Here is a 19,225-nt window from a genome sequence, read left to right on the forward strand (position 1 = left end):
ACGCATGATAAATCTAAGTATGGTTTTAGACGTTTTTTGATACAGTACCTGTTTAGCTTTCTCAACAATTTGTTCCTGATTCCCAGAGCTTGAAACTGCTTTATTTTTATTTGACGGTGTTGTATTTTGAGCTGGCGAAGTTGATGGAATGTTTGTAGAACTGGAAGTTCGTTTCTCTGCTTGACTGACTGTATTCGTGGATGCCGTTCGAGGTACATTAGGATTAGTTTGGCCTCCGGGTGGTATATCAGGTACAATTGGTGTTCCTCCTATTAAGAAACCAAAAAAATAAATAGTTAATTATCTATATTAAAAATGATTGATTATGCAACATTTAATAATTGTTTCAACTAAAAGTAAAATGCAAATAAAAAATTTCTACTAAAATTAATAAATATACTCCAATATTTAAATAAAAAATTTATGGCCAGTCCACAAGCGATTTATAAAAAACAAACATCTATAAAATAATATTATTTCAGCAAAGAAAATTGAATACAGAATCTTTAGCTCAAGGGATTTTCCAAACTACCTGGCACTAAAGCTGGGGCAGGACTTGGAGTAGTTGTTCGAATGGCAAACACCATTCCATGACGACCTCCCTGAGGTCGTCCAGGTATTTGACCTAAATATGTTGAATTAATAAATGAAAATGATACCCAAAATATATTACTAAAAATTATTTTATACAAGTCAAATATTTACCACAAAAAATTACGTAATTTAATAATGGATTCCTCAAATATTAAAATAATAAAAATTTGCAAATATTACCTTGTTGAGATAACTGAACAACTTGTGCTGGTAATGTAGTGGAAACAGCTACAGGTGTGAGTCCAACTCCAGTCATTTTGATTTCAACATTTGGCTGTGGATTTGGTTTAGGAACTTGTTGTTGAGGCTGTTGTTGAACGTTTGGTGTTGGAGTTGCTGCCACTACAGTACCTTCATAATTATCTTCTTCGGATGTGTCAAGACGATGCATATGTTTAAATTGTAGAAAATTTTGTGATGGTTGTTTTTTCCGCCATAATGCAAAATCTTGGTCATCCCCTCCAATTTGAAGGAAAAAATATTCGGCTAAATGTTCATCGTAACTGTGAAAGAAAATTTATGGTTAATTATACAAGATTTCAAAGTTTCTAGCTATAATCTCTGGTTTTATAAAAAAAATACCTTTCTTTAACACTTTGCAGCCTTAATTGTCGATGCTCAAGAATTCGTTTTCTTAAGCCCGATGTTTCATTTTCATTTAATGTAGCTTCACTAGTACCGTCATTTAATTTTAAACGTTTCTTAGCAGGTGAAATATTGGGACTACTTGTCGGCGTTGATGTGGGTGTAACAAAAACACCTGTCGATGATGTTTGAGTTCTTAGTCCAGGTGAAACAGTATTCCCAACTACCAACGGATTTTGTCTAGGTTTTGTTAACGCATTTACAATACTTTGATGTGTAGCCGCTGGTGACGAAGAATTTCTATTCGTTGCTAAAGCAAGTACACCACTACGTGTAGGCGACATATTTACTATTCGAGTAACTCCTCCCTGATTTAAAACAGGATTTGCCGTAACAATGCTCGTTATTTGAGACAGAGGAGGTACTGGTTGCGTTTGAGAGTTACTTAACACGTATTGACCCCCCGCAACTTGCGTGAGTCGCACCGCCCCCGTCCGGGCCACGGGGGGAACCCGCGGGGGCGGTGCCCCACCTCCCGTGCCCGGTTCACTCATTGTATTAAAACCTGTAAACAAAAAATTAAATTAAAATATTTATATAAGCGTCAAAGCCAGAAAAGCACTTTGCCTCTGGTTGTCAAAGTTGATTAAGGGTCTTATTCTACATACTTGTTTATTATTTTATTTTTATAGTTTAAAAATATTTACGTTAATATTGTTTATAGTTCATGGCCATAAATATAATTTTAAATTGACCCTTTATTGGTAGTATTATCGCTACACAGTAGCGTTGCAATTTTTTTATGTCTTCTAAAAATGTGTTATCAAATAAAAATTTTTTTTAATTGTAGTGAAGTTCTAGATAGAGTATACGATATGACAAATAAACTCATGCTGGCCTTCATATTTTACTCTTGCAATGTTGCAAAAGTTATTGTAATTTATGTACAATAACTGATCGACATTGCTATTGAGACAGTTCTTTAATTTAAACCTTAATCTAGTATATGAAGGTTATATGATCTGCTGTTTTTAATTAGCTTTATTGGGATGACATCTAGTAAATTAAAATAATAATAATCTAATTATAATTACAGTTTATTTGGTTTTCGATAAAAAATGCACAAATTCTCTAGTTATCTGAAACTAAATTAAAGCTGGTTGTGAAATTCGATGCTTGAATCCGAAAGTGATTCTATGAAAGACTAGTTATTGAAAGTATTAACAAAATAAATATCATAAACCGATTCAAACTTATTTATCACGAAGAAGACGACTTATTATATACCGTGTTTCACATAAATATCAGGGCAGTTTTCATTTCTAAATAGTACTAGAATGATACTATAATTTCTAATTGTCCATAGGATAGGTTAGGTTTTATTGGGTGTCTACGAAAGACACACTTATAGAGCACTTTGTGATACCATTAATGTGTTTTACCACCTTTCCGCTGATAATTTCATTTATCAATTCCTCAATTTCAGAGGCTGAGTGCACCTCCTTCATGCATATACCATGCACAACACTAGCCCATCACAACTATTAATTAAATTAATTTTCTTGCGACGGCGGGAATTGTCTATAGCACACGAGAGTTAACTTAGAAATTCGAACGATGTGAGAACTTTTACTACTTGGATGTCTAATAAAAAATCTACACAACTTATACGAGCTATTTTTCTTTACGAATGTGGGAATGTTCCCTGTGCGATTTTCCATGCTATGACAAATGCACCAAAGTTACTTGTCGAACGCAAATGGTAACTTGTGTGCAAACTAGAATGGTAATTGATTATATGCCTCACGGAAAACTGATTACCCTACACAAGTCAAGAAAAATCAAAAGTATCCAGGATTTAAAAAACCACTTGGCAGGCAGATGACCAAGTGACCTTGAAATGATAAAATAAAGGCACTGAAAACTGTCAACTTCAAGAATTTCAAATCAATGAAACCCATTTTTGATCATTGCGCAAAAATTTTTTGTCTTTATATTAAATGGGTTTTGACAGTTTTAATTTTTCATTGAAAGACCGCATTGGCTGCTATATAAAATAATCAAGAATCAATCAACCTTTCGTAAATTCTGATTTATCAAATTGGTTTCAATATTGGATGGAATTAAAAAGTATAATAACCGAATTATTTAAATTCCTCTGCTTTTAAATTCTCTCTCTCTGCTTAATCCCAATTTAAAATTATATACCCTATTGTATAATGACAGAAAAAAATTCGACTTAAAATTGCTAACAAACGGTTAAAAAAACTAAATTTTTTAAGATTTCAATATGACTGATAAAAAATTAAAGGGGGTTTAGAGTTAACAAATAACGTGAAAATGGCAAAGACTTTATGGCTCATCATTTCCACGTTATTTATTTACTTGAAGCCCCCTCTGCTGTGTGTGCGTTTGCTTTTTTTTGAGCTATGAATAAAAAAAACTACAAAAAGCGGCTTTTACATCATCGTAAGGCCACGAAAAAAGTCGTAGCGAATTTTTTTTAAATCTGTTGTATTTATCTTTGAAAACCCTCTTTAAATGATTCATCACTCGATTCCCTGTTTAAGTAAAAAAAACTAACTTTGCTTACATCTGCCCATCAAAGGCAGCTACGTGAGTAGAAGTGTCACTAGAAGTTCCCTATTGTGGGCCTATTGAGCTCATAAATATTTCAGCCCTTTATCTTGAACAGTTGTTTCATAGTATTTAAAGGCTGCAAGTTTGAAATGATGTTGCATATTACTTTTCACCATTATATCTACATCGTATATCTATTCTTGAATAATATAATATATTAATATATTTTGCATACATGATTTGTTTTAAAATAATACTAATTTTCTCTTAACGTATACACATGTATTGATTTTTACATTTTCCTATAAATTCAAACGCTGATCCCACTTGATTTGGATAAACGTAGCTCTATAATAATACCTAATTGATAATAAAACACTTTATGCATTATCAAGTAATATTAAAAATAAACATTCTCATTTTTGCATTCACATTACGAAACGATAAATCCATCGCGAAAGGGGTAATGAAAAGTATCTTAAAGTTTATCTTTATAGCGTTGAATTCATAGTAGTTTTATGATAACACATTTTTTATTAATGATAAATCCGCTTCATCCAAAATCCAGAGTAGACTCTATCTCTCTATCGAGCACACCCTACAATTTTTGTTCCAAATATTTCTTTGAAAATCGAATATATTCAGAAAAAATCTATTTATTAAAATAAAAAATTTTACACCAAATGACTTCTGTTGAATGTACACAAAAGTTGTTGGCTTTGTTATTAAAAACAACTTTGCAATTTAAAGTATGCCTCTTTCTATTATCAGTAATGAGGAACAGTTGACCTAAAATCTCGTTTGCCCTGGTCAGCCACATAATGACTCAGCAAATTGTTAGAAGACGTTTTTAAGAAGTCATCGAAGAATAAGAAAACCTATGTTGCTTGATAGGAAAACAGTCATTTTATCGATGTCTTGATTTTAGAGGCATAAATTTGTACAATCTAAGTAGACTCAGATGGAATCAATTCTCTAATTTTTAGCACACATATTCAGATTTTATTGTACACCCGGTAAAAAAATTAATAATTTTGTCATATACTTACTATGTACTTTTTATTTAATACAGTATTTAAAAAAAAAAAAATAAGTACGGAATCTTTCGTGTGCGAGTCCGGCTCGCACTTGTTCTTTTTTATTTTTTAATATACTCTTTGTCGAAATTACAAATCTCTAACTATTGCGGTACAATCCGCTTACAGGCGATGTGGAATTTTAGTAATAGTTTCGTCGGGCACCCTTTGAGCACGGAACCTTACAAACGCACCAGTTAAAATATTCTAATTTTTATGACTATAGAGTAACATGTGATGTACACACTAAAAGGTACAACTTATTGTTGCAAATATATTGACACCGACATGCATTACAAGTTGTAATATAATTCTAAATGTTTCAGCTCAAACAAACGGCTCCAGAATGAAGATTTTTACATAGATATTGGAATCATCAAACTAAATATTAAAATCCAGTTTATAGAACAACTGTCCATATCAAGTCCATATACGTGTACTGTATTATAATTAAATATGCAAGGTAGGTATGATTCATTTTCAGAACACAATTTTTATTTTTATTCTCCATCATAAAATAATAAAATTATCTTTGTGAATATATGCGTGGTTTTTAGACAATACAACTTTTGTTCAAACAGAATATTGTTTTGACTTGTGTATCAATACACGCAATCTTTTATTTGAAAAAAATTCAAGATATTTTGTAATAAGTGCTTGGTTGGTTGTATGTGGTTTTAGTTTCAACAACACCCTTTCGTCTTCAATGTAGGGTAAAATAAAAATTTTATACCAAGGTCAATTTTTATATCAAACATGAAGTATTGGCCAAAGTTGTGCAATCATTTGAACTAAATAAAGATAACGTTGAAACAAGGTAGTTAACTTATTTTGTTAGTCTAAGATCTGGTATTAAAGAAATATTCCCTCATCTGTTAATTGATAAAAATAGTGTTGAATAGATTTATTACAATATAAAAAATTTAGGAATGTAATCTCTGCCAGAATTGGAATTTGAACCAAATTTTTTTTTTTTTTTGGCAAAAAAGTAAAGATCATTTTATAACAAAACTGTTTTTATTTTCATTTTTTAAGAGAACTTTTCAAAAGAGCAAAGAAAAAGTCCGAAAAAAAATGTTCGTAAAACATCGTTGTGACGTAATCATGTTAATTGAATAGTATACACTGTAAACAATTATTAATTAACATTATGACGATACACGATCTTTTACCAGCATTTTTTTTGTCGGACTTTTTCATTTCTCTTTTGAAAAGTTCTTTTAAAATTGCCTGTAACTTAAAAATTATCAGTAAAAAATCAAAACAGTTTTGTAAAACTAATATAATATAACCATCTTTCCATTTTTGTCAAAAAAAAAAAAAATTTGAAATTATGACTCATGCATTTAAAAGTCTCGCTATATTCAATGAATCTAAAATAATTGAGAAGCTGCTAAATTGAATTATCGGCGCAAAAGGTGGTAAAACACACATATATGGTATCTATTGTCTCTATAGCCTAAGTGTGTTCGTCGTGAACAGCTAATATAACCTAATCTAACCTGTATGTGCTCTTCTAGTTTGCACTGTTTAGAATTAACCAAACAAAAAAATTGTTTTCTCAATTTCCTAGATCAATTTTAATATTATATAAATATGTATCTCTGAGTACAGAACGTTATCAATTTAGCAACGACTAACATACACAATAAGAATAATTACGATTAGCTAATTCATACTAATGATGACTACTTGGCAGTTGTAATACGTATTTATATAATACAAAAAATTATCTAGGAAATTGAGGCAAAATCGAAATTTACATTCGGAAAGAACTCTTAACTTTACTAACATAGATTACATATACAAATTTAGGGGCCGGGCAGATAAATAGTGTTTTGCAACTCACAAAAAAGTGATGGGGGTGACTCAATTCCCGCAATATAATGGTTTTACAGATAGGAGATATTCGGAATTGATCTATTTAATATTTTTAAGCGCGCATGTTTTAAATTTTATGTATGCGATTAATAGTTCTAACTAATGGTGTATACAAATCATCATTGACATTTGGTGCTATAGAAAAACGATTTGAAATTAAAATGAAAAAATCAATAGTTTTCTAATAAAACAATCATTATTTACCTAATTTTAAATAATTTTCGAACAGTCTTTATTTTTGTTGAACCATATTAAGCAAAAATAAATCAAATTATAACATTTAAAATAAATTTTATTTTCCAACTAGTGGGTATAACTATAACTTTCAGTCAATTTGAAGTGAAATCCAATAACTAATGAAAATAAAACAAAAAAAATTGGTTTCGATTAAACAAAAAAAATCTCATAAATATTAAATTATTACGAAAAGTACGCCTACGTGATCGTTTGAGTAATACGATATTTCAATCCTTAGAGAAATGAAAAACAATAAACAAAGATGCGGAGGTATCATTATCATTTTATACCCAACACATATGAAAAATATCAGGGTATATCAAGTTTAATCCCAAGTTTGAAACACTAAGAAATATTGATGCTGCAAAATTTTTGTATAGGTGTTCATAAAATCACCATTATTTTATTTCCAATTTTCCGCCCGTCAACGCGATAACTAAAAAGTGAAAAGAGATATCGAGCTGAAATTTTTATAGCGAGTTTAGGACTCAACGACTGAGTTTGCATTCGTAATTGAGCAAGATAGATCCATTGATCTCCCGACCAAATCTGGAGAGATGGCAGACTTAGGGATTCGAATAGAGAGTGATTTTAGTCTTTGTTTAGTTATGGATGTCCGGTTAAAATTTCGTTATGCCGATTAGAATAAAAAAATCAGTCTATTAGGGGAAAAAAGTTGGGTTGAACTTGGTGAAAATATCCACAAATTGAATATATAATAAGTCTTCAAACATGAATTTGACATTGCATAAATCATATTCAAACAAAATTATTTGATTATAATATAAGATACAAAATTATATTCAGCAATTAATATAAACAAGCCTATGTCAATCTCGCCTTAATAAAGAAAATTCGCAGAATAAAGGAAAATTTTTAGTTTACTTTAAGTGACTTCCTGTAGTCACCTGGTCATTAAATGCAGCTTCAATTGATAACTGAACTAACTATATCTAGAGTCGGTATTTTCGGCCATGGTGTTACACAGACACGAAACTAGTTTAAGGTTACCATGTCTACGTCACAAAATTTGCACAGATTTTACCATTATTTTCTAAATGGTATAGTTATATTAATATCAATTATAATGATAAAAACCGTGCAAATTTTGTGACGATGAGTATACAGTTAAAACAAAAAACGAAATGTTTACCACTTTTTAAAATTTATAATAGAAAGGATTTTCGAATAGTGGCTGGCACCATATGCGACATCGCCAAACAGATCAATCTTCTTTAGTAATTTCAATTTATCTAGCTACACTTATTTTAGTTTTTCATTACGTATCAAAAGTAAGGAAATCTGTGAGACAAAATGAGCCAATTGCAAAAGAAACTTTCCACGTGATTGGATATCTTCTTTTCAAAATAGTAAAATCAAAAAACAATTAAAACCCTCTCAAGATTTAATTAATAATTCTAAAGATTATATCAATAAAGATTAGATATAGTGATTAAAAAAACATTGTAAAAAAAAAATTAAAAGGGCATCAATTTCTACAAATCAGAAAAATTCAAAATACGAATCCCAAAATTTAACGAACTTTCATGAATGATTTATTTTGTATTCATAATGAACTTCCTAACTTAAGGACAGTCATCCTTAATCTGTTTTGCTATGTGCGTTTATTAGAAAACAGAAAGTGAATTTTAAATAATGAGAAAATTGAAAAATTATGAAATTCTGTTAAAAGTTTCAAGAATAAGTATCGATATTATTTTTGAGAAATATCGATTTATATTTTCCATTAAGCCCCTTATAAAACTTTTCTTTTTTTCTCTTTTTAAAACTTAAAATTCAACAAAATTATTTCGATAACAGTATATCGTTCTTTCATAAATCATTCAAAATCATTTAAACTTTTATATTATCATAATTTTTGTACTTGTCTAATAATTAACAAGTCTCATGAATGTACGTCTTTTAACTACTCGTACTATCATTTTAATATTTAGCATTTCTTTTAAAACACACTGTATATAAAAACATCAACAAATATATAATTAAGTAAGCAGCTTCTTAGGTTAGTAAATCACTGGCCTGTACATATTTATTATTTGTACTTAGACGTTAATAAAACTATCTATCTAGCTCAACAATATTTGAGCTAAAAAATTTGGTAAGGTGTCGCAATGGGCGGGGCTTACATTCCATGGCATTTTCGACAATTCGATTAAAAAAAATTAATAAAATGTTGCGCTTTAAAACTAAATAGTGATTGTATTCGACAATCAATTTTAAAAGCAGCGGTTAATTGATTAAAATTAAAGAACTTGATTGTTTATGACTGTTAATACCGGGTTTGAAATGCATAAGTTCAAGGCCAACAGTATTCCCGGCATTCAAAAAGATGATGTAATTACTAGAAATTCTACGAAACCATTTATATTATTATTAAGGTAGTCGGAGGTTTATTTATCTTCTTCATCTTCAACGGCAAACTTTCAACAGTTTCAACTTACATGCACTGATTCTTTTAAGACGAATCAAGTAGTTAAAACAACAATAAAATACTCCTCTATTGTTAAGCCCGACTAAGTTGATTTAATACACGTTAACAATGATTCTAATCAAGAATAAAAATAACATTAAAATTTTGTTTTCAATATGACACCGACAAAACGCTAACCCATAACAACTCAAAAACTGATAATGACGTAATTTTTATATTTTATAAAATTGAAAATCATTATACATAAAAGTTTTATTAATTCTATATTCAAACCTATTTATAAGCATACATTCCTGTCCTTCAATTAAGAAGTTTTCTCAGAAAATCTCTCCGTGACGCAATGAGCGGAAAAATTTATTATAAAATATTGATTTCGATTTTCAAAATTAAATTTCTCTTTATAATGAAAAAAATCTCTTAAAATTATTATATTTAATTTCTGAAGACTAATTTTAGGAACATCACCAGGTATACTTTAATTAGGTATAAAAAAAGTTTCGTCTGGGAAATTCAAATTATTTTTGAATTGTGAAAGGCGCGCTAAAAATACAAACCGAAAACAAAAAAAATAAATTTTAAAAAAGCTACAAAATTAAATTACCAAGCAACATACTTTTAAAAATTTAATTCAACATTTCGAATGCTTATAAAAATGAATCAATAGATTGTCCGCGACTTCAGCATAGAATATAAAAAGGGTGGAAGCAAACTTATTTTATCGTTAGAATTATTAAAAAAAAAAAAAATATTTTGTAAGTAAATTTCTTAAATCTAATTTAACAAAGCATTACATACCAAAAAAAATATAATACAGAACTAGATTAAGTAGGTAGATGATCAGTTAGAAAAAAATTTTTTTTAAATATATAAAGTTATGAAACACAAAGGAAATTTAAAGACGCCATATTTAGTTTCTATCCTAGCAGATGAAACTTACCATAATGTAATCACAAATATCAACAATGAAGAAACTCCATCGATGAAAATAAATAGCACAGACGTTTCAAACAAATATCGAACAACAATTAGGTACCCCACGTTATAACCAAGTCGCGAAATATATCTATAACTTTTGTGGACATTTTACGCGTTCACATCAAGGACACATCGTTGTTTCGAGACATGGCGATAGAATCTCCACACAAGCAAGCAGCCGCCTAGATCCGCTACCAATTATACTAATGCGCATGTACAATATAGTAGAGACATCTACCGATAGCGTTGTATTTTTAAGTACCGCATTTTTTTAAAATGGTTGAAAATGTTCAAGATGAACATAAAATTAAATTAACAACAGAAATTCATCCTTTATTAACTAACGATATTTTAACGCAACTTAAAAATAATGATATCAGAACTTTAGGTAATTTTTTAGATAAATCTATCGAAGAACTTGCTAGGAAATCGAAATTAAAGTATAAGGTTAGTAAATAACAAGTATTCTTTAAATGATTAATCCTTTATAGTAAATTTTTTTTTAATTACAGGAAATTTCACTGATAAGAAAACATATAATAAATACTTATACAACTAATATTTTCAATGCCGAAGAATATTACAATAAACCACTTTCCTCCATAATTCCAACAGGAATACAAAGGTTATAATTACCATCCCAAAAAATTACTTTTATGCTAAAAACTCAATTTGTTGAACCTGTTATTTTTTGTTTTAGTTTAGATAAATTATTAGAAGGAGGTTTACGTAGAGGGAAGGTTTATGAAATTTGTGGCACTCCACATTCTGGAAAATCACAAATTTTTTACACACTAGCAGTTAACCTATCACTAGAACGTAATCAAGGCATATATTTTATTGATACAAGAAATGAGTTTTGTATTGAACGAATTGAACAAATTTTGAAATTACGAGGATATAATTTAGAGGTATACAAAACAATTTTGAAGAAAATACCTAAAAGCACTTGATTTTTGTTTCAAAAATGAACTTCAGATTACAGAAAATTATCACTTGTTTGCCATGTTGTCAAAATATTATGATGTTTACTAAAATCAATTTCCTATTTCCTGCGTTGTGGTTCGAAGTCCAAATACAATATAATTGCGTATTAAATTTTAAATCTATAATTAAGTATAAAAAATAAAATACGAAAACTTTTTGGGGAGGAATTTTAACAGTTCTCAAATTGTAATAAATATTTAAAAAAAAAAATTCTGGTTTAAATTTAATAAACCGTTATTTGAATGTAAATCAATTGTTTACTTCAATAACGTCGTGTAGAACTGAGAAAAAATAGGGTATTCCACTATTTTTTGAAAAAGTACTTCAAAATGTTGATTTTGCTAATAAAAAGCCACCAAAGATTTATTTCGGAAAAATACACACGCTTTCTTGCCAAAAACTTAAATTAAATTTTAAATCTTTTTTAAACTGTCAAAAACGCGGGCATCCAATTTGATGACGTAATATGGGTATCACTATACAAAATAACACAAATAAGTTTGACAGATATATTCATAGACATCTGATTATAATAAATATAAATACTTATTATATATGGATATATTATACCCAGCTGTCTGTACACTGAACTAACTGATGGTGATGGTCTATGATTCATACCGCTATGACATCACAGCAGGGCTTACCCGCGTTTTAGGTCACGTGATATACAGTTTAAAAATTTCGATTTTTAATTTTAATATTTTAAACAAAAATGTGCATTTATGACTCGAAATCAGAATATTTAAGTATATTTTTACATAAAATTTAACTTTTTTCAAATTTCATGATTTATTTTTGACTAACGATAATACCCTATTGTAGATATTTTAATTTATCTAAATTCTTGGGTCCAAATTACTTTTAATGTGATTTAGTCAAAAATATGTTTTTAAGAATGTACGAGCGCCAGGGCAATTTTGGATAAAAGGCTTAATTTTTTTTATATGCAGTTGGGCAAAGTTTAAACCAATTCTGAAAATTTCAGGGGGGGGGGTTATCCGATTATTTAAATAAATAAATGATTTCAAAAGTAGGCTTAAACATGCCTAAATTGGTTTTATTGGAAAACGGTAGATGGATGATATGTTTTCGTAGCTTTCTATATTTCGAAAACCAAGCCAGATATCGAAAAATTTTATTCATATTTTTCGTCTACATTCATGAAGTTATAAGCAACTTCATCATCAAAATTGAGTATATGGTAACTAATTTCAACCACAAGTCTAAGCTTCCCTTGGCGCTCGTACTGAAAACCTTTGTCGCTGAAGAGAACCATTTGCTCATAAACCTAATAATTAATAGTATCTTGCCTTGTTTTTAAAATAATGAACTCTAATTAAATCGTAATCGTTACAAGTAATGTCATGATTTCATTCCTTAATTTTTTGAATATTTAATTTTAGTTAAAATTAGATACAAACAATGTACAATATATTTTTATCAATGTTCTTCCAAAATACTTTTATTCAATTATTAAACAAATTAAGAAATAGTAGATTCAGTTTACATGAATTTGTATTATTTCTATTTTTTTTTTAAATCTTTTTGATTTTTTCTAGGAAACAGCTCCTAAGATTGAAAACAACATCTTTGTTGAACAAATTTTCGATGTTAACGATTTAATAACTACATTAAAAGAATTGCACGATGAAATTCCTAAAAAATGGAATCATATGCGAGTGATAGTAATTGATTTATTCTCCAGCATTTTTTGGCCACTATCGTTTGAAGAATCACGTTTAGGTTTTTTAAACTATGTTACAAATTTAATAAATTCATTAGCTAAACAACATTCTATTGTTGTAATTATAATTAATTCTGTTAAGGTGAATATTGTTAATAAAAGTGTAACAACGCCTGATTTAGGTCAATATTGGTTTGACGTCCCAGATACACGACTTTTAATTAAGCAAAATATGTTTAATGTTGATAATTATTCGATAGAAGTTTTGAAAAGTACACGATTAAAACAAGGCTGTATTGTAAATATTGTAATTGATAAAAATGGTGTATCGTGATATTTTAGTTGCAATAAAAATTTGAAAAGTATGGCATAGTTTAATTAATTTATATTTTGAGTCTTTTTTTGAAGTATTAATAATAAATTTAATAAAAAGTTAACAATTTTTAAAATATAGAATTAAATTTAATCATCACAATGCTGTGAAATTTGAATAGCAAATAATTTGTTATTTTTGGTTCAACTATTATTTATTATTACGTTAATCCTACGTTCTGCGATTTCATTAATCGCTGATGTAAGGAAATATTTGTGCGGAGAGTCTGGGGTGCCTTAACAACTTGGGGTTCTATGCTCCAGCTTATGCCGATAAGCCTATGTGCATATTTAAGTCGGCACTGAAAATAATTACTTCTTGCTTGCAAATCTTTGCTTCGTCTTCAGCGTTTCCAAATTAAATTTATTTTACTCTTTTAGAACGAAAGCGCGGAGGGTTGAAGAGAACAGACACCATTGCAAAAAAAATGTATATAAATAAAATAAAAGAATAATTGACGATTTTGCATGCACCCATTTCCCTGTGTTAAGTTTTTTAGAAGATTATTTTGGAAAGTTTTGATGATAAAAATAAAAAGACTTTTGATATTATGAACTTCAATAATTGATCGACGAAATTATAAATAGATGAGAATATAATAAACCGAGTCATTGCCAATTTATCAATTATCAATGATTCCTTTATGTAATGCTACTGTGTATTATACATTCATGTTATACATTTTGCATAAACCGTTCAAAAAAAGAATTTTTATATTTATAAACAAAAATCACACAGCATGAGAGCTGAAAACGCCACAAAAAGGTAGAGTTCAGGCAGATACAGTCTGTATTTTGGATATTTGAAACTAGGTAGGTTTTGAAGTACACCTGATACCTGCGAACGATTACATTTACAACCATTTTCCCCAATTCTCTCTAAATTATTTCCGTCTCTATAATCGACTATTGTTGATTTTAAAAATCTCTTTTAAAAAATCATTTTCATACGATCTAAAGATGATCCCAAGAAAACGTGATTTCTTGTGCTTTCCTTGGGAACGCCTCTAATTGTCTTAATTTCATTTTTTCTGATGAGCGTAGGTTGTATTTATAATTTTTCAAACTTTTTGTTAAGAACGAATTTTCTTGAAAACAAGAAAGTTAGTGAAGGCAATTTGTTGTCCTCATTAACCCGCACTTGATAATACTTGGCTAATTTAGAATTGGCCGTTTGCTAAATTAAATGAAATATTAGATCAATCTAGTTCAATCTGAATTTTGTAAGTTTATTTGACCATTTAAAGGTTCTTCCAAATTTTCATATTAATTTTAATTCATATTTTTTGTAATCTTACATGAGAATTTATAATAATTTCGTGAAGTCAAGTGGATTTTTATTTCATTATGAACTATGAAGTATGAAAAAAGCCATCGTTCGAAGTAGCAAATTGAAGCTCGTGTGTTTTAACTCGACCGTTATTTTTTTTACAGGAAAAACACTTGAAATATATATGTCTTAGTCTACTATGATTTAAAAGAAAGAAAAACATAATGAACATTGCCAATTAAAATGAAAATGATCAATATCGAAAAATTCTAATCCAAGTATTTACAATAATTTATCAAGATATACTTGAACGCCATATTTTTACACATATGTAGTATAAGCTGCCTATACAAGCGCGAATCAAGAACTTATTTTGGAGCGAATAACATAAACTTTTCATAGACATTTTTTGAAGAATTTTGTCTTTTTCATACTCTTTAGAAAAAGAAAATTCGAAAATCCAGTTCATTTTTCGATTTATCGGCAAGTTTATCGGAAATATACCTCTTTGTAAATGTGATTATAGGTAGCATCTCGGAAACTATTTGCCCGATCGTCAAATGGCACGATTATTGTAATTTTTGGATCAAAAATACTCTAGATAATGGTTTTTATCCAAATCGGAGATAGAAAATTTTTTCCGTAAAAAACCTTGATAAACCTTGAAACAAAGGGTAGTATTGACCCAAAAATACAAAAATCGGATTAATTTAACAATTAATTCATTATTCTTTGTGATATCTGAAGCTATTTTATAAAATACTCATTTCATTAGCAAATGAGCTGAATTTTTTTTGGCAGAATTTTCTGAACAAATTTATTAATTCTTTTAAAATGTCAGGGTAATAAAACAACATAGGCAATGAATGCAAATTTGGTAATTTTCGCAAAACTATGCTATACATCGATTTAACTAATCCTAAAATGTATTGTTTTACTCAAGTTGGTAATAATCTGTTAAAATCTTCAACAAAATGCGAAGGACAATATGAAGTTATTGTAAATATTAAATAATAATTATTTTAATAAGGATGTTAGTCAAGCGACTTATTCATTTTATTGTATTTATTAACTTAATTCAAGGTTAATTTTGTAGAAATGTTTGAAAAAAATTATATTTCTGTTTTGTTTTAATTGTTTTCAGTTTCTATGCATGTTTTATTCGCTAATAGTTCTGAGCCATACGATATATCGAAAATTTTCGATTTTATTAAGCATTTCAACCCAAAATAAGCATTTCATAAAAAGTTTGGGTTACATATGCCCCACTTGAGCTCTATGTCCCTCTATGACTAGGTTAAATATTCCTTGCGGTCCTTTAAACACGTTTCAAAAAATTTCATTAAAATCGGTGCTGTTTCCCAACTTTCCCTCTATTGACACTTTTTTCCTGTTTATTTATTGTATTATTATATGTATGAAGTTGTTACATAACAATTTGCGAGTGCTTCATTTGAATGTTAACACTCACAAATATTGGAAAACATTCGCATTCGCCTTCGCGAATTTACAAAATACAACATTCGTTTCGTCACTAGTCTGTAGAAATTTTAGAAAAAGAGAAATACTGGCCGTACAATCGCTTTATCGCTCTCATAGTTTCTTGCTCGTATTTACAAAATACAGCTGAATAGGGGACACTCAGTCCATTCTCTATGTCTTTGATAAAAACCTAATTTTAATAAATTGATAATAAATATGTAGTGCCTATGTACTCTAGTGAATATTTTGTTGCATATTATTATTTTGTGCGCACACCTTCGTATCACCATCGTATGATTAGAAATTAGCTAGCAAACATACCGTCGCGTCGCCTCACCGTGTAGGAATAATGCATATTTTATGGGTACCTTGAATTAAAATAAAACTGAAATAGGCGTGTCATTATTGGTACACCCATCTCTAGTCTCAATTTTTGTGAATGGTGTCATGATGGTTCAATGACACACAATATTTATATTTCAGCGAATTTCTTCTTCAAGAATAAAGAGTTGTTGGTTTTGTAATGATGAAAAAATTTCTTACATGTCCATTGGTGCCATCTTGTAAGTTTCGAAAATGATCTTCATTGAAGTTTATAAATACGTGCCTGTACGCGCTCTATCAGTCAAAATTATTGTCTGATCGAAATTAAATTTCACATCTAAGCTGCTTTTGGACGGTATAGTCTAGTGCAGTTACGTAAGTCGAAGAGGGGTAATCATAAAGTTTGGACACTTTTTCCATACATTCATTCAATTCAATTCCCGAATACGCAAAATCAAATTTAAGATCTCCAAACAACTTTTGAGTTAGTGCGTAACTGCACTGGGCTAGTACTAGAACGATTAACTTCTTTCCTGAGTAAAACCGGAGTATAAAGAGAGTTTAGATGGAGGTTGAAGTCCACTTTGCACAGACGGCAACGTCAGTTCAGTGAAATATCTTCTATCTATTTTGTATATAAATGCTTAAAGTAATATGTGTTTTAACATATGAATTGATCTTAAGTTTGTTTACTTAACTAAACTTTTGTTCGGATTTTCTTTTTCACAGCACTGAATTGAAATTGAGTTTTTATTCCATCCATCTTAACTTTCTCGAAGGCATCGTAAATTAAATTACCTAATTTTTATAATTTCTAAACAATTGATCATTTTTTAAAAGTGAATTTGATTAATTTACGCAGCTCCTGAATGAATTGTTGTTGTTGTTGATTTTATCAAAATATGTTGTTATTTATGGGAATATCTCTTATTTATATGTTTGGTCTTTCCACATTGAAATACAGTAATCATTCAGAGAAATAATAAAAAAAGTACAAATCAATTGGTTTTTGTTATAAATTGTGTGAACAATGCTTTTCAATAATCATTGCAGATAAATAGATGCATGTATCCATAAATAACACACTGCGACGTACTAAAAAGGGTGTTCCAAGTTGAGTTATTTATAAGAGGGACCGATGAAAACAAGCGAAACAGAACAAAAGCACTTTGTAAGTTACGTGTATGTGCCGGAATCGAGCCATCTTTTACTATGAGTCATTTACTATCGTGCCACGTAGTAAATAGCCCATAGTAAAATACATGCGAGGGGGTCTTGCATCGACAGAGTGAGAGGAATATATCGTCTGCATCGTGATGTTTCTGCCCGTACATATCTCCTGCTGGCAATATAGGAGTATTACATATATGAATTTTTGACTGCCAGTCCTAAACCCGCTGTCTATGGGTACAACAGGTCCGGTATTAACATACAAAGTATAGTTATATCGCAGAACATCATTGTCTGCATTATTTTTAATAAATTAGAAAAATTTAATAACCAATCCATTTATGGTGGTTCGACCTCCATTTATTTTAATTTACGATAATTTTTCGAAGCATTTTCTATAAAAAACCATTACTAGACTCACTAGTTTTGAAGAAATTGGACATTAAAGTTTTGCCCTAATTTGCTTCTTCACGGGAAACAAATGATATTTATAAAAAAATGTTTAGAACAAAAGTTATTTATTGAAAAGAAAAAATTTTTATAGAACTAACTTAAACAAGATGGATGATAAGGACCCGAGACCTAGTTGACCTATGTTGCTCATTTACGAACTAAAGCTCACTTTTTACGTCCTGAGTCGCCGTTTTTGAGTTGCCTTGGAGACGGGCGAACGGACAAACGGGAATGAACTAATTAGATGATTTTATGAAAACTTATACCAAAATGTTTATATTTCGTATATACAGGGTATTAAAACTAGGACACCATTTGCTATATAAATCTAGGGCATCAAAAAGTGAAATCCGGCACTGAACCCATAAAAAAACCAGAATATGATTGTAAAATTTAGTGCATACATATTACCATGCAGGGCATCAATGGTACAAAATATGAAATGGTATACATTTTCAGTATGATTTTTAATAAAATGGTCAGCTTTTAAATAAACAGTCAGAAGAAGCCTTTTTTTTTTTACTTTTTTTCGCGAAAAGATGTTATTTTTAGTTTATTCTACAATAAAACCACATTGATTACAACTCTTCAGCCTACATGTATTCTGAATGCAGCTTACCTGCATTCCGAGAAACAACAAAATCATTCAAGATATATTGTATACAGATTAAATCATGTTATATTATTTAAATTTTTTTAAAAATATGTCGTTATTATTGATTAATTCTTAATCAATTTTATTTTGCCAGTTTTTTATCGCTAAAACAATCATATATGAAAATTTTTCATTATTTCTGTATATGTCTACCATTTGTCGATTTATTTCAAATACGCTAGTTGATAATAAAATGATTACTATTATATTATTTAAGTATAATCTATGGGATTTGAACACTAAGATGTCAGCGTCACGAGTAAAAAAAATGTAAACTATAACTGTTACACTGATTTTTTTCATTGAATGAAAAGGAAAAAGATACCTACTTCATTATACATTTATTTGAATATGCTGTGCTATATTTTCCCCTAGTCTTTTATAAATGCGATAATTTTCTTATCTTTTTATACAAACTTTGTAGTTTGTGTTGTGATATAAGTTG

At 29.3% G+C, this 19,225-nt stretch overlaps 2 protein-coding genes across 3 annotated transcripts in view; one reads left to right on the top strand and one right to left on the bottom strand.

Moving 5' to 3' along the window:
• LOC123295678 (helicase domino) overlaps positions 1–10,550 on the bottom strand; it is a 36,223-nt gene extending 25,673 nt beyond the window's left edge. For both annotated transcript variants that reach the window (XM_044877100.1, XM_044877099.1), the window contains exons 1-4: positions 10,343–10,550; positions 1,177–1,744; positions 775–1,097; positions 49–269 (exon numbers count right to left, since the gene is read on the bottom strand). In XM_044877100.1, coding sequence (XP_044733035.1) covers positions 49–269; positions 775–1,097; positions 1,177–1,733 — 1,101 coding nt within the window. In that variant the 5' untranslated portion in view covers positions 1,734–1,744; positions 10,343–10,550. The remainder of the gene's footprint in view (positions 1–48; positions 270–774; positions 1,098–1,176; positions 1,745–10,342) is intronic.
• Positions 10,551–10,656: 106 nt separating this feature from the next.
• LOC123296002 (DNA repair protein RAD51 homolog 4) lies at positions 10,657–13,388 on the top strand. Its single transcript, XM_044877464.1, has 4 exons — positions 10,657–10,827; positions 10,893–11,005; positions 11,081–11,291; positions 12,930–13,388. The coding sequence occupies exons 1-4, from the start codon at positions 10,657–10,659 to the stop codon at positions 13,386–13,388; spliced, it is 954 nt and encodes a 317-aa protein (XP_044733399.1).
• Positions 13,389–19,225: the final 5,837 nt, after the last annotated feature.

Source organism: Chrysoperla carnea, chromosome 3 (assembly GCF_905475395.1).
Source record: "Chrysoperla carnea chromosome 3, inChrCarn1.1, whole genome shotgun sequence".
Taxonomy (NCBI): domain Eukaryota; kingdom Metazoa; phylum Arthropoda; class Insecta; order Neuroptera; family Chrysopidae; genus Chrysoperla; species Chrysoperla carnea.

What these genes read in the sequence shown, in the direction of transcription:
- LOC123296002 (XM_044877464.1), top strand. Translation starts at nt 10,657, where the DNA reads ATGGTTGAAAATGTTCAAGATGAACATAAAATTAAATTAACAACAGAA. An exon ending in ATTCCAACAGGAATACAAAG is followed by an intron (nt 11,006 to 11,080) that starts GTTATAATTACC and finishes TTTTTGTTTTAG; the next exon opens with TTTAGATAAATTATTAGAAG. An exon ending in TACGAGGATATAATTTAGAG is followed by an intron (nt 11,292 to 12,929) that starts GTATACAAAACA and finishes GATTTTTTCTAG; the next exon opens with GAAACAGCTCCTAAGATTGA.